Below are 15,334 nucleotides of genomic sequence, written 5' to 3' on the forward strand. Positions count from 1 at the left end.
ATTTAATATATTTTAAATATGTATTCTATAAATTTCATTTTTTTTAACATGGGAAATGAATTCTAGCTTAGTATAAGGACATTAAGGTGTAGGGATTGAGGACAAGAATCTTGCTGGTGTTAGGCATTTGGGAGTTGTCGCACTATGTGTGGTGCAGGAGAAGAGCAAGTGAGTTTGTATGCATTTATTTTATTTACGTACACTTAAATACTATTTTTTTTTTTTTTTGCATATTGGGAATCTAAAACAAGGAGGGGTTAACTAATTAACTTGTGGTTGATTTAGGATTCAAACCTAAAGTTTGAACTAAGTCTCCAGAGACAAAGATGGTTTTCACTGTGACAAGCAATGACACCTCTTGTGTTGAAGAAAATTTCTGGGGAAATTATATGGGACTGGCCTTCTCAGGCCTGGGTACTCATTAGACTTATCTGCTAAGGTTTTGAAAAGTTCTGATACTTGGTACACCCAGAGCAATTAAATTAGACTTTCTGATAGGGGCTCAGGTTTACTATTCTTAGTCCTTGTAAATGCCTTATATGCAGCCTTTGTGGAAGATAAAGAAGGCAGAGGAGTCCTTTACAACTTTCAGGGGCAAATATAGGAAGAGAATCCACAGGAAAAAGGGCAAAGTTGCGTGACTGGAGCAGTGAAATGTAATGTAAAATGAATTAAAGGACCTAGTTACTTTAAAGACTAAACTTACCTGCTGTATATCTATGCTTAATTTTACTTTATAATTAAACTCTGCATTATCAGACCTACTGTTTCACTTTTACAATATCCAGTTCCTTTGTAAAATGTCATACATGTATGCACACACACACACACACACTCTAGTTTGATTCTGGAAACCTTTCTGCTTTACATTTCCCTGCTGCTTAATGTCTTTTAAAAAATGTAATAATATGCACGTTTGTTTTCTAATCATATTTGAGAATGAATTTCTATGTATTTATCATTCTATATCTAACTCTAAATGAATTATTTCTTGTTTATAATGCAACATACATAAAGCAAGAGCAAACAGAAAATGATATGTCATGTGAAATGTCTCTTTTTCTGTTTATGTATCAGTGTGTTTTTCAGCAAAATAACTTATATTAAATCCCTTTGGGTTTGCATTCCATATTGTGTCAAAGTCTTAGGTGATTGTTTAATGTAATGTCACTCATTTTTGGTTTTGTTTTCTTAAGTGAGCACATTGATAGATTTGAAAATCAAGAGAAGTTAAACTTCTACATTTGTATTAAAGAAAAGACCATAAAGTCCATAGCTAGCTGCCATGTCACCAGTTTAGAGTGTCATGTGTATAGTACTTGTGTCTTTTATGTGTATATATGAATACTATATGTATCCAACTGATAAACATTGATTTTGGAATTACTTCATGACAGACACTACACGTACAGAGATTAATATGGAAGGGCCATGGACATGAACAAGTTTATTGTTCATGAGAAGAACACTTGATATATTGACTTTCAAATAAATATGTACTGAAGTTGATGAGAGTACAGGGGAGTAGATAAAATATCTCTACTAGGGGAAGAAAAACAAGAATCCACAAAAGTGACAGTGGAGCTGGGATATCAAGGGTGAGTGGGATTTCTCCAGATGGTGGAAGAGACTGTCCTCCAGGTAACAGGATCACTTATTTGTACAAGATCACAAAGGCATGAAAGAGCCTCAAATAAACAGTAAGTCATTGCGGTACTGGCATGAGGTCCATGGCAGCCCAGTTGGAAACTACTCTGGGACGGATATTGAAACCATTCATGTCAAGCTATTCATAGTATGTCAATGAGTTTAGATGAATTTTCATTCAATAGGAATAGAAAAACATTTGATTTATTTTTTAATTTTAACTTCTTTTAAAAGGAGAGTGCCGTGATCGATTCTGTGTTATGGGACAATGACTTTGAGGCTGCTGTGTAAAAAAAGCTGAAAGAGAAAGCAGTTAGGATGCTTTGAAGCCTTGCAATTGTAAGGGAAAATGCAAGCCAGTTCAGACAGTTGCAGGGGTGATCCAAAGCAAATAATGCATTCAATGAATAAAATATCACATACATCTGGGAAGTTAGAAAAGATATTATAGAAGTTATAAATTAACTTTAATCCAGTTATGTTTTCCATGTATTTCTAGCAAGTTTGTTGATTTACTACACCAGATGCAAAAATAAAAATATGTATAGAATATAAAGCTACCGTGCTGGACATGGCGTTTGACAGATAAATAGTCATGTAACATATTATTTTATTTCATGTTGAGAATATTACCTGGGGTATGGTGTGTACAACTGAACACTTGTTTATAGAAAGAATAAATTAATGAATCAACAAATTAATGCTTACTTTAACATCACTGTGCTTTAACACTTTGATTGTAAAATTCAGACATTGCATCCAAATATTTCTAAAATTCATTTTCAGCCTTGACAATATCAGTCTTAATGAAATAAAATAAATAAAACATAACTATCATATAACATGCTATCAGTAGTTGGGGGTGTATGGTTGCATCATAAAATCAAACTGACTTTTCCTGCCTGAGCTGCAGAATACACATGCTCTGCTCATTGTATAAAATTTAGAAAGATGAGATAATAAAAGCAACCTAAACTCAAAAAGTACAATTAAAGAATATTATGTTTAAGGTAGGTATGCAAACATACACACACAAACATATACACATGAAGGAAAACCATTTAAAGTGACCATTAAATGAATAAAATGACTACAAATTAAGTCAATACAAACTGGTAAATATATTTTCAATAGATATAGACAAATATATAGATATAAACTATATAAGTAAAATGGCTAAAGAATATAAAGACAATTTACATACATAATCATGTAAGGTAAAAATAACATTGAAATATAGGTGTTCAAATATACTCATAATATGAAAAAATATAAATAAGGACAATGAAGGCTGGTGAGAATGCTGGAAATATACCAGATTGGTAGAAATGTAAATAATACTCTACAGTCTTTTGGCAGTCAATTTGACAATATGTGTCAACACGTTGAATTGATATGTTGTTTGACACAGCTATCCCAATAGTAGGAATTTACCAACTGCAAAATTGTTTGTAATAGGAAAATTCTCTAAATACAAAATTCTCTTTAAAATTCTCACAAGTTTTAAACAAAATGTCCACTAAAGGGGTTTTGGTTAAGAATAATGATTATGTGCTTTTATTATTTTACTAATATTTATTATTTTAATAAGGGTTATGTGTTTTTATAACAGGCCTGACCGATACATTATTCAATGAGTTATGTTCAAAAATGTGTGTTTACTTTTATCTTTTTTACGTAAATAAAATTTGGAATATAAGTTAGTATGTTAATAGATACGTAGTTATAGCAAGGCAAATCCGCGTTGGAGGGATAGCTAATATCTGAAATGTTGCTCACAGTGCCTGAGCAACGGTGGCTGCTCCAGCACCTCCCTTTTCCTTTCTGTCCATAGTAAGTGAAGTTCTGATTTCCTTGAGGTTCCCTCAACATTTCCAAAATGCCCTTGCCTCAGGACCTAAAGGTGCCTCTCCACGTGGCAATGAGTTTTCATGAAAAAAAAAAAAAAGAATAATAAAATAAACAAACAAAAAAAAACTTATTTATCCAAGTCTCTACATAAATAAGATTTCTCCAAAGTTGATCATTCTGATCAGCATACAAGAGTCCCTCACTTGTCACTCTGTTTTCTTACATTGTCATATTTTATTTCTTAGCACTCCTCACAATGGAATATCATCTACATCTATGTCTACGTTCCTATGCCTGCCTGTATCTCTATTTCTGTATCTGTATTTATACTGACATCTATATTTATGTATTCATTTATTATTTTAAAATATGCTCCCTTACAATTCCCCTTCATATAGGGTATCATTCTTCAAAATTTGGGTCTATTTTGTTCATTGTGTTTCCCTACCACTGAGAACGGGAATAACTGAATGCTCATGACTTTGTGAGAACTCATTCGAAACTGTTAAACCACTCATTGTGTGTTTATGTATGTGTATTTCCTGACCATATAGGATATATATGTATAAAGTACCAAATTGGAATTACTAAAGCAAACATTATGACTTTATTTGTGTTTTCAACCTGAATTGTATAAAAGAATATTGAATAATTTAACTCATGTAAGTACCATTTTTATCAACAACATTTTTATTTTGCATTTTATATCATATGGGCTTCTCTTGATACCTGTTCTTTCTTTAGCATGAATATATGTCTAAATAATCAATTTCTCTGTTGTTTACAGTTTTAAGTACACAAAACATAGTTTCTTCTTCTTGTATTGTTATTATTAATTATTGTATTATTTTCCACATGAACAACTGAAAGAGATTTACATGCTCTGGGCAATTAGTTGAGTATTCTTAATGAAAGGCGTATAAAATCTCTGCCTTTTGTATGGGTTTGGTGGAAGTTGTTAAACAGCCAGAAAACAAGCTTTGTAGTGGTGTGTAATTGTGTTCTTGTAGATACCTATAGAGATAACTCTAAGTACACTTGAATAACTTTTACTAGAATCTGATTTTTAACTAAACCAGAGTTTATCTCTACCATAGCTGAGTAGACAAGCGGTTTTGAAACTAAGGATAAAACTGGAGAAATATGCTGCATTGCAGTTATTCCTGCTACCTAGTGATCCTTCTCAGTTGCATGAAGTGGAATGAACGCTGTATATTTGCTGCTTCTAGGACTTATGGAAATATTTCTTAATTTGCTCTTTTAATGTTTAAGCTTTAAAGATAAAAATGAATAACAAAAAATTTAATATTACTCCCCAGAAAATATTTTTTTGCACATTTGGTGAATCTTTAATACAGGCTGTCAATGTTCATTTACCAGATAATTATTAATGATTGTACACATATTGATGATTATGATGGATGATGAGGGATAATATTAGTAATTACTCTTGACATACTAGAAATGTTTTCCTACTTTCCTTCTAGATGTTTCCATTCTTGAGAAAAGCTGTTGTACTAAAGTACATTTTTCACCTGCTTGAACAGTTAGAATTTACCAAAACATATTTTTTGATATGTGCATATGTGTGTGTATAGTGTGGTGTATGCTTCCTATCATATGAAAAGAAGATATCTACTTTTGTTAAAACTTAGTAAGACTACCTCAAGAAAATAGTGACATGATCCTGAAAAGACAGATTATGTAATAACAATCTCAATAATTTATCTGAAAGTTAATGAAAATGTTTCTATGGGAATTCTTTTTATTTTTTATATTTTTAATCACATTTTGTACATTATCATTTTGTCCCCTTATACCTTTCCCCGCTGCAGTCACCATACTGTTGTCATGTCCAGAAGCCCTTTTCCCTTTTTGTTCAAACCTTCCACCCTCTAAGGGGCGGAGGGATTGACTAAAGCACCGGAAGGTAAGCTAAAGCATATTAAAATAAACTGTCACTGAATGTCTACCAAATGTCATCACTTCTTAATTGTTTAATTTAAAAAAGTAAAGGTGAAGAGAAGACTTTGCTTTTAGAATAAACTTTGAAGATTCAGAGTGTTCCGATTTTGTACTGCCTTAAATAAAAAGCCTGAGTAACTGAATGGAAAGGAGCAATCCTGTATTCTCCAGACTGAGAAGTTACTTTGGATTCCTTCAAGGGGTGAAGGGCATTCTGTCCATTGTATAATTTTGGGTGTACATATTACTCCTTTTATGCTGGGTTGAGAATTCCTTTCTTCATTAGCAACATATTTATTTTGTTTATATTCTTCGACTCAGAATAGTAGCATTGAACAGGACGTTAGGAAGATACTCGCTTAAAAAGTGGTTAGAGTCAGAGACCGAAGAGATGGGAGGGGATAAATTATATTGTGATAAGTTTACATGGTGACAGATGATTACTACAATAAGTTGTGAACGCACTGTGAGGTATAAAAATATCAAATAACTGCACTATACACTAAAATAACCAATATAAGATCGTATAACAACTTTCTTAATAAAAAGTCAACAGAGTTATTAGAAATTGAGACTTGACTATGACTATGGATCTTTTAAAGTGTAATTATAATTAGGTTAACATTGAGTTAATTTGTAGTAAGGTTTTCATAAAGAAGAGAATTACCTTTCCGTATAAATGAGCATCCGGTATAGAATTACTTCAGTTCAATATCCGATTATCTAGAAGTATCATTTAAGATGTCTCTATTTTGGGCAGCATAAATATTTGAGCTCATATTTTTTATAATTCTTATTGAGAATGTAAAGATATCGTAATTTTTACCAATACTGAATCTGGTAATTTTAAACAAAACAACTAAATTTGGGACCTTTACCTATTACTTAAAAGGAAACCAAGGCATTTAGAAACATATCAGTACATTGGAAACTATGCAAAAAAAAAAAAATGTTAAACTATGTTTAATTAATCAAATTTTAGGAACAATTTCTTATAATTAGGTCTATGCTATCTTATTAATATTTATATCTAGCTTTAAAGCTATTTAAAAATATTTCATTTCTTTTTGTTTTATTATCTTTTCTATGATGGTTTCATGCTAAATGTGTTTAAAAATAAAAGCCAGATTCGGGGAAATATGTATATAAGACAAAATACACTAAAAAAATCTCCCTTCAACTTCTCTTAATGCATAAGTAATATGACCAAGTATCAGAAAACATGAGAAATGCTACAGATAATGAGGATTGTCTTTAATGTTTTCCTATGTCAATGTAGCCTTGGCTTAATTCAAGCTGGAGGCATAGAGGTGCTCTTGTGTCTACAATTGCAAATATTTTCAGTTCCTTAATTTCTCAAATATTGTCCTAATTTTAGGCTTTCTAATAGTGGTATTCAATTGTTAATTTTTAAATTGCAATTACAAATTCCTTGCACCCTTGAAAGCTCAATAAGCCTTTAAACCTTTTAGCTTTCTATTGAAATCCTAATCATGAAATTAAAGCATCTGTAGTAAGCAGAAGAGCTAACGTAAGCAGTGGCAGGTGTTCTTTGGTGTACAAATCAATACAATTATTGTGAAGACTTTTAGTTCAATTATCTAGCTACTGGAAATGAACACAGCATTAAAATTAGATTAAATTATGTATTATTTGCACTAACTATATTGTTGCCTAACATTTTGGTTATAATGATTAAATTATTTGTAGTGACATCATATACTCATACAGTCATTAATTAATGCCCAATTAAAAATAATAAAAAGAGAAGTCCAGCAGCTAACTGAGATGACCTTGAGCTCTGTAAAATAAAGATGCTAGAGTTATATTGTCTCATTTTCTAGGTGCATATGTGCTCCAGGTCAAGGCCACGGATGCGGACGACCCAACCTATGGAAACAGTGCTAGAGTCGTTTACAGCATTCTTCAGGGACAACCTTATTTCTCTATTGATCCCAAGACAGGTGAGTGTTTTTTATTAGAAACAACATTACCAAAATGCTTCCAAATATTTAAACTTTAATTAAGTTTTATCATGGGAAGTTGCCTATTCTAATGCTTCAATAGAGTTTCTGTGTGCTGCAATTAAGCAAAGGAAGATAGGATCTTTCTTTGCTGCTGCAGAATCAGAATGATTTCCTTTGGATTGAACTTTGTGTAAGCATGAGCGTTTTCACATATCTGTCAAATTCAAATATGCTAGTTAGAACTCTCTGTATGATTTACTTTAAATTTTTAAAAGACTGGGCATAATTTTTATTTTAATTCTTCTGGCTAAAATAGGCTTTCATTTCAGGTTTTTTTTTTTTTTTTTTTTTTGTTCTTGTTTTTGTTTGTCTGTTTGTTTTGCCTTGGTTCAATTATGTTTAGTTTTGGACCTTACCAACCTGTGGAGAGATCATGGAGCTTCTATTGCTCTCTTTATCAAGGATTGTGTTTGATGGATTTGGATTAAAATAGTCTTACACTTCTAGTAAAGGAAATGAGAAGGATAACAAACAGGAAATACCGAGATCACTAAATCTTCTGGTCTATGTGTTTGAAAGTAGTATCATTTTTAACTCAAGCCACTTAAATTTCAGTTCTCCAAGTCAAATATATAAGAATTTATGGGAAGTTTCCAATTAAGAAACTGGAAATACCAAAATCACTAATTGTTCTGGTCTATGTTTTTAAAGCTAGTATCATTTTTAAGTCAAGCCGTTTAAATTGCAATTTTCAAAGTCAAATAGACAAGAATCTGTGGGAAATCTAGGAAGGGCAGGAAGATACACAGGAAGATTTTGTATTCTCTTTTAAATGAAATGATGTCCCCCTCCTTCAAGAAAATCTGTTTATGCATGCTGGAAAGTTTTTAAAGAAATGCATTCATTCTGACCAATGATTTAAGTAAGTGTTTCATGTCACAGTTAGAGCAGAAATTAATTATTTTATCAACTTATATAGTACATTGTAATATATTGCATACTGAATTCAGTATTTCATATTACATAGCTTAAAATAATGTAATAAATCATTAATGTACTGAACAAGTTAAGGTATTTTTGAATTTTGTAAATAAATCTTTGTAGAGCTATACTGATTTGAAAGATATGAATCTCAAAAACTATACATGCAAATGGGCTAAACATTTCAAAATTTATGCTTTCTAAACATCTTTGCCTAAAAATAGAATACCAATTAATTATAGATTAATCAATTAACCATCTATTAATGTTGCTTAAAAACATAAAGTTAATTAAATGTGAATAGAGAACAGGAAACTTTCTGTTAGTGGAACCCACCATTCTCTCCTCACCTCAGGGGACCTCTCTCTTTCATGAATCTTAGAAAGAACAGATTGCAATAAAGATAGCACCAGGCCTTAAAAATGGTAACATCAGTGCTGAAGAGAATAAAAATGTTTCAAGACAAAGAATCTATTTTTTTAAATATTGTTAAATAGTTCATATTTTATTGCATTTTTCCATTACTATTCACCCCTCTTATACCCTCTTTCACCTCCACCCCCCCTCTTCCCTGACAATCACCATCCACCAACCCCCAACCCCAAGCCATGAGCTGTCAGCCTGCTCTCCATCCAGAAGTTTGTGTTTACCTTGAAGAAGCTGTTTTATTTGGAAATAGGTTCAGAGATAAAAAGCCAGAGTGTCATATTAAGAGTGTGTGATGGGAGAAATTACTCTTACAATGTAAGTTATTTTCAAGAAGTATGATACTGAAGATAAGAAGATGGTTGGAGATTTGGTGTTAAGGAAGATTTGTGGTTTTTGTTGTTCTACTGTGGGAAAACCATATATACTTGTAGGAAAAAGGGAAATATTGTTAAGGAAAGAGTTGGAGAAGGTGTTCAATTAAGTTCATGACTGTACAAAGTTCCAGAGGAATTAAAAAGGTTTTTCCCTGTCTGGTGTGACTCACTGGATTGAGTACTGGCCTGCGAATCAAAGGGTTGCTGGTTTGATTCCCAGTCATGGCATATGCCTGGGTGGCAGGGCATGTCCCCGATTGGGGACACACAAGAGGAAGTTGCACATTGATGTTTTTCTCCTTCTCTTTCTCCCTCTTTTCCTCCCCTCTCTAAAAATAAATAAATAAAATATTTAAAAAGACAAGTTTGGACAATAGGTTAACTATATAGACAAGTAATGAAGAGAAATTATCTAAAATATTATATATGTTTTTATCAGCTGAAAACATGGGTTACTTTTTCTTACATAATTACCTATCTCTTTCAAATGTACTATAATGGGTAATCTAGTAGGAATAGAAGTATGAACAATACATGTCTCTTAGATCTCTTCAGCCTCTGAGAAGCACATTTCAGGGACAGAGACCATGGAAGAAAGAGAAAGAGGGTCTGTAGAGACTGGTGAAGAAGGAGGTTCAGTATAAGAGTACAGTTATTGGCTTGCAGTGATTAACTCTATAGAGTCGGTGAGTTTATGGGGGAACAGAAAGAGAAAGGACTTAATATTGGTGAGATAAGTATAAATGGAATCGATATCTATTTTTAAGAAAACAAGATAAAATCATATGAAGATGAACTTAAGCAGAAAACATAGGTAAAGAATATGATTTCTGTAGTCAAATTAATACTAGGCAGGCAACAATTATATGATTCAAAACACTTGATTTCCCTTTGAGTTTACTTGTTCTTTATTAAAGTTAGATACATTCTAATGCCTTTATAGTATTATTTTATAGAAGAGTACTATATTAATAATATGACTTACATAATTCGGTATTTATATTTGTTATATAATGCTTTTTAGAACTAAAGGTGAAACAATTCTGGTATAAACTATGGGATGGATTTTCTGAAACATTGATTTTCACTGGAGACAGAAGTCTTGATACTAACAATGCCTCAGACCACTAGATAAGAAAAGAATGGATTATAAAACATTTCATTAATATAATGATAACTAGTTTTTCATGCACAAAGCCATTAAGAAGACTTTTTTGTCAAATTTATTACTTTGTGGTTAATAAAACTAAATAAAAAAATCAAGGATAATTGCAATTTCTCAGAAATAGTCTTCATTTGTTCCAGACATATAGCTTCCTTTTATGATTCCCTTTGCTTTTATTAAATAAAATGCATGAAAAACTAATGTCATCTAAAAATTTCCACATCTGAGTATAGAATGCAGTTAAAAACATTTTTTAAAGGCAAAGTCTCATCAAAACTTCTAGTGCTTAAATATATATGAAGAGATAAATATAACCATTTATTTTTTAATTGAAACAAGAAATAAGATCTCTTTATTGATACTGATGTTTGACAAACATTCCTAGCATCTCAATTTAAATGATTTTAGCAAGTTTATATAGAAACACTATAAAGTGATACATTATATGAAATAAACCTGGAAACAATAGGTTTATTTAAGTTGGCAAATTTGGCAATTGTTTGGCTTAACTATGAAATAATTTACATGAATTAAAAGTCAAACACATTCATGTATATACCTCAGTGATCATTAAATTATATATTATTAAAACCCACAAATATAGGTACATTTATAAAACATTAAATAGCATTTAAACTTATAATGTTTTATGAAATAGTATATATTTGTTTTATTAGCATGTTATACTATTACATTACATATGCTTTTTACATTTAAAATTTAATTAGAAAAACATTCATAATCTATAAAACGTCAAACAATAGACCTGGCTGCTGTGGTTCAGTGGATTGAGCGTCGGCCTGTGAACCAAATGTCGCTGGTTCGATTCCCAGTAAGGGCACATGACTAGGTTGCACGCCAGGTCCCCAGTTGGGGGTCCGTGAGAGGCAACCACCCAGTGATGTTTCTCTCGCTCTCTTTCTCCTTTCTCCTCTCTCTAAAAACAGATAAATAAAATAACATAAAAGTTAAAAAAATAAAGTAAATATTTAAAAAATAGACTTTGTAATATTTTACCTAATACATGAAATTAGATACTAAATATATCCATAGAATTGATAATAGAATTATCTCTTTTCAGAAAACAAACATTACAATGAATGATTTGCTCTATGACTTAACTTATATTTAAATTATTTGAATTTTCCTTAAATTATTTAAAAAACTAGTCTGAGTTGTATAAGTAGATATTGCTATTATGTGTATCATATGGTGATATGTTATATTTTTCTAAATGATGTGAGCCCTACTTGAGAGATAATTATGATTTTAGTTACCCAAATATGATTTTTTAATCTATGAACTTTAAATATTTTATTGTGGTAAACCATACATAATAAAATTACCATTTTAACCATTTTATAGGTGTACAATTTAATGTCATTAAATGCATTCACACTGTTGTGCAACCATTATCAACATCTGTCTCCAGAACATTTTTACAATATCATGTTCATTGTCAAAATAATGTGTATTTGTAAGTTCTATTTTATGTATTTAAACACAGTTTTATAGAAGTCATATTAAAATAGTTTAGTGAGAATGAAGGTGCATACATAAGCTACTTTGCCTCCCCTTTTTTCACGATTGTGATTAATTCTGTGAGAGCCTATTCGAATTTCTGTTTAGGTAAATCTGACAAAGGTTGCTAGGAAAATGAACACTTTCCTAAATTTTTTTTCCTATTTAAATTTGACTATTATCTTTAATTCAGAGATCATAATCTTCAAGCCTGTGTCTTACCTGAAGCCTCCTGCCATATCCTGATGCTAATGATTCATTCAGGACTTTAAAAATGTGTTGTGGTTTCGAAGGGTCATATTAAAATTAAAACATTGATTAGACTTTATATTTTGTACTCTACTTTGTAGTACTATATGAGTGCCAATGTGTTATGGTTTGAAAATGTTTTTGACATTAATTCAGAGTTAAGTCTTACAGGATCCATATACATCTGTTGGTGCTAGTAAGAAAAAACTTATCTTTTTCCTTCAAAGGCAAGAAAAGAGTATTTGCCAACAGAAAGTTGTGCTACTTTAATTTTTATTTTTGCATTAAGTCAAGTACTGATATAAACTTAGTAAGACCAAAGAAAACAATAGGTGCTAATAAGTATAAAAAAGGAAAATGTGTTAAGGAGATAGACAAGTATAAAGATCAAACAACACACGTTACCTCTTTTATGATACCGTGAATGTCTGTACTAAAATTGCATGATTAAAATGTACTGCAGACAATGGTTTCCTTGTATTCTACACTGCCACGTTACACTTTGTGAGAACTCTGTGTGAACTTCACTTGCCTTATTTTCTAACATTATGTAATGCACATATCAGCAGACAGGACTAAGAATACTTGATCTTGAAAAGAAAATTCTCCAGGGGATGTGATACATGTCTTTGGGAAGTTGTAGAGCTGTCGGATACAAGAACTAACTGTGTTCTGTGCTACTGGAGAAGAAAAAAGCTATCAATGGCTGATATGAGTTTCACAAATAAAAAAACTGATAAAATAGATGAAAGAAAATGCTAAAGTAGATGATGAGCAATGAGCTAGAATTTCATCCTGCCACAAGTGCTGGGATTTTCTTTTTTCTTATAACTAAATAGTACTCCATTGTATGTATCCAATCTTCTTTATTTAATCATCTGCTGATTGATACTTAGAATGTATCTATATTTTAGTTATAGCAAAAAATGCTGCAGTTAGCATGGAGGTACAAATATTTCCATGAGTGTTTGTTTTTATTTCCTCTGGATATATATCCAGAAGCGGGATTGCTGTATCTGCACCAATTTATATCCCCACCAATAGTGCACAAGGGTTCCCTTTTCTCTACTTCCTTCCAACACTTACTATTTCTTGCCTTTATGATGACAATCATTCTTACAATTGTGATTGGATACCTTATTATGGTTTTGGTCTCCATTTCCCTGATGATTATTAACATTGAGCACCTTTTCGTGTACCTGTTAACCATTTGTATAACTTCTTTGTAAAAAAAAAAAAGTTTATTCAGTTCCTCTGCCCATTTTTAACAGATCTTGTTGTTGTTGTTATCAAATTGTATGTGTCTTTTATATTTTGGGTATTAATCCCTTATCAGATATATGATTTGCAAATATTTTCTCCCATCCCATAGATTGCCTTTTAATGTTGTTAAGTAATTTTTTCGCTGCTCAGAAAATTTTAGTGTAATACAGTCCACTTGATGATTTGCAAGATGCTTCCCAGAGGGTTTAGTCTTCTTTGAAAAACACTATGTGATTCTCCCCCAGTGTAGTTCTCTATACTGCCCATCCCCATAGAAAAGGCTGCAACTATCTGGGCTCTTCCTCGATACTCTGAAGGGCTATGCTCCTCTGTTCTCCTTCCCTGGCACATCCTTCCCTGTGTTCTTCCCAGGTCTGATACATCCACTTCTCTGAGACTGCACCTCTAATGCTTTTTCTGAGAGAAGTTTCCTGATACTGCCATTGATTGCATTTAATTTCTTTTTTCTCATGGCACTAATCGCCATCTGAAATTAGTTTAATTAAGTACTTCTTTAAGACCTCCTTCCACTCGCATGAACACATAGCTATTAGATGTACATTCCACAAAAAAGCCTTGTACAGAGGTTATATTAATTATTATCCCATATGGAAACAGATGGCACCTGATTGGGCAATTTGAGATTTGTTTAAAAAAAGGCTCTTTATTAAAGTGTGAGCAGAATGTAGGGATACCATGGAGACAGGACAGAATCTCAAAAAGGAAAAGTCCAGTTTCATTCTCCTTATATCACCCAACTTCCTGACAATTAGTGTAAGAAAACCAGAAGCCAGAAAGCATATAGAAATCTAACAAAGTCTATAAAGTGGATCTGGAGGAGCCAAATAGAAAAGTCTTTACTATTATACCCTCAAAAGTAATAATAGTGCTTGAGTGAAATATTTTAGTACAAATGCTGACTGATTCTAGTGTCCCATGTTTCAGTCCTACAATTCACCCTCGATTCAAGAAATAGCTTATGTAAACCCATATCCTGGATTATCACATGTAATATTTTAATTATCATACATAGTATTGCATTATTATCTCAAATTGTTATCAGCATATTTAGCACATTTTTATAGAATAAGCTGTGATCCACTAAGATTAAGGGCCTTGAATACAACAGAGGGGTGATTGCAGAGGGAGGCTATATACCCTGCAGAATAGTGGCCTTTGATCTATTATTTTAGATTTATAATTCTCTCAGCCATATATATGAATTCATCTTGGCATAAATAAAATCTATTGTTTATTCTTGTTTTTACTCTAATTATAGTAATTACATATGTTAGAAAGTTAATCAAGTTTAAAATATTCAAATCATACTAAGACCCAATGTTTATTTGATTATTTACTTATTTTTTTCTAATGAATAGGATTTATTTCAGAAATTTATCTAATTAAAGTTTGTGGTATCAGTTCTATAAAGTACTTATACTGTTCCATAAAGTGTGTTTTTTTCTTTTTTTCTTTTTTGGCTTAAGCTATTATCATGCAAGGTTGTTACTCTGTCTTTACATATAATCACTGAACAATAGAAACAGCCAAATGAACTTGAACCTAAGATATGAAACAACAGAATGTAGTGTTTCCTTCTGCCTGTTATGTTCTACTAGCACTTAAGCCAAGTCCTTGACAAGGTTCCTTCTCGCTCAAGGTCATGGAATGTACTTTTGAGATTTTGATTTTAAATATTAGGAAGTTAAAAAAAAAAAAAAAACACGTACACACATATATTGAAAAGTAGATTTGTTTTCCCTCAGGTTTATTCAATAAACTGCAATGTTCACTCAGATTGAAACTTTGTCTGATTCTTCAGATTTTACTCTCAAAATTTAAATTCTACGAATGCCACATTTTATTTCTCAAAGTCAGGGGTTTTAAATAACAATGGTAGTGGGGAAGCCAAAGCATATCAT

General features: G+C 31.7%; 1 protein-coding gene across 1 annotated transcript in view; it reads left to right on the top strand.

Annotated features, from left to right (window-relative positions):
* Positions 1-15,334, top strand: part of CDH12 (cadherin 12) — a 231,730-nt gene that overhangs the window by 130,520 nt on the left and 85,876 nt on the right. The window contains exon 4 of the mRNA XM_090278898.1: positions 7,308-7,427. Within this exon, the coding sequence (XP_090135024.1) occupies positions 7,308-7,427 (120 nt within the window). The remainder of the gene's footprint in view (positions 1-7,307; positions 7,428-15,334) is intronic.

Source organism: Furipterus horrens, unplaced genomic scaffold (assembly GCF_987537825.1).
Source record: "Furipterus horrens unplaced genomic scaffold, mFurHor1.1.pri manual_scaffold_5, whole genome shotgun sequence".
In the NCBI taxonomy this organism is placed as follows: Eukaryota; Metazoa; Chordata; class Mammalia; order Chiroptera; family Furipteridae; genus Furipterus; species Furipterus horrens.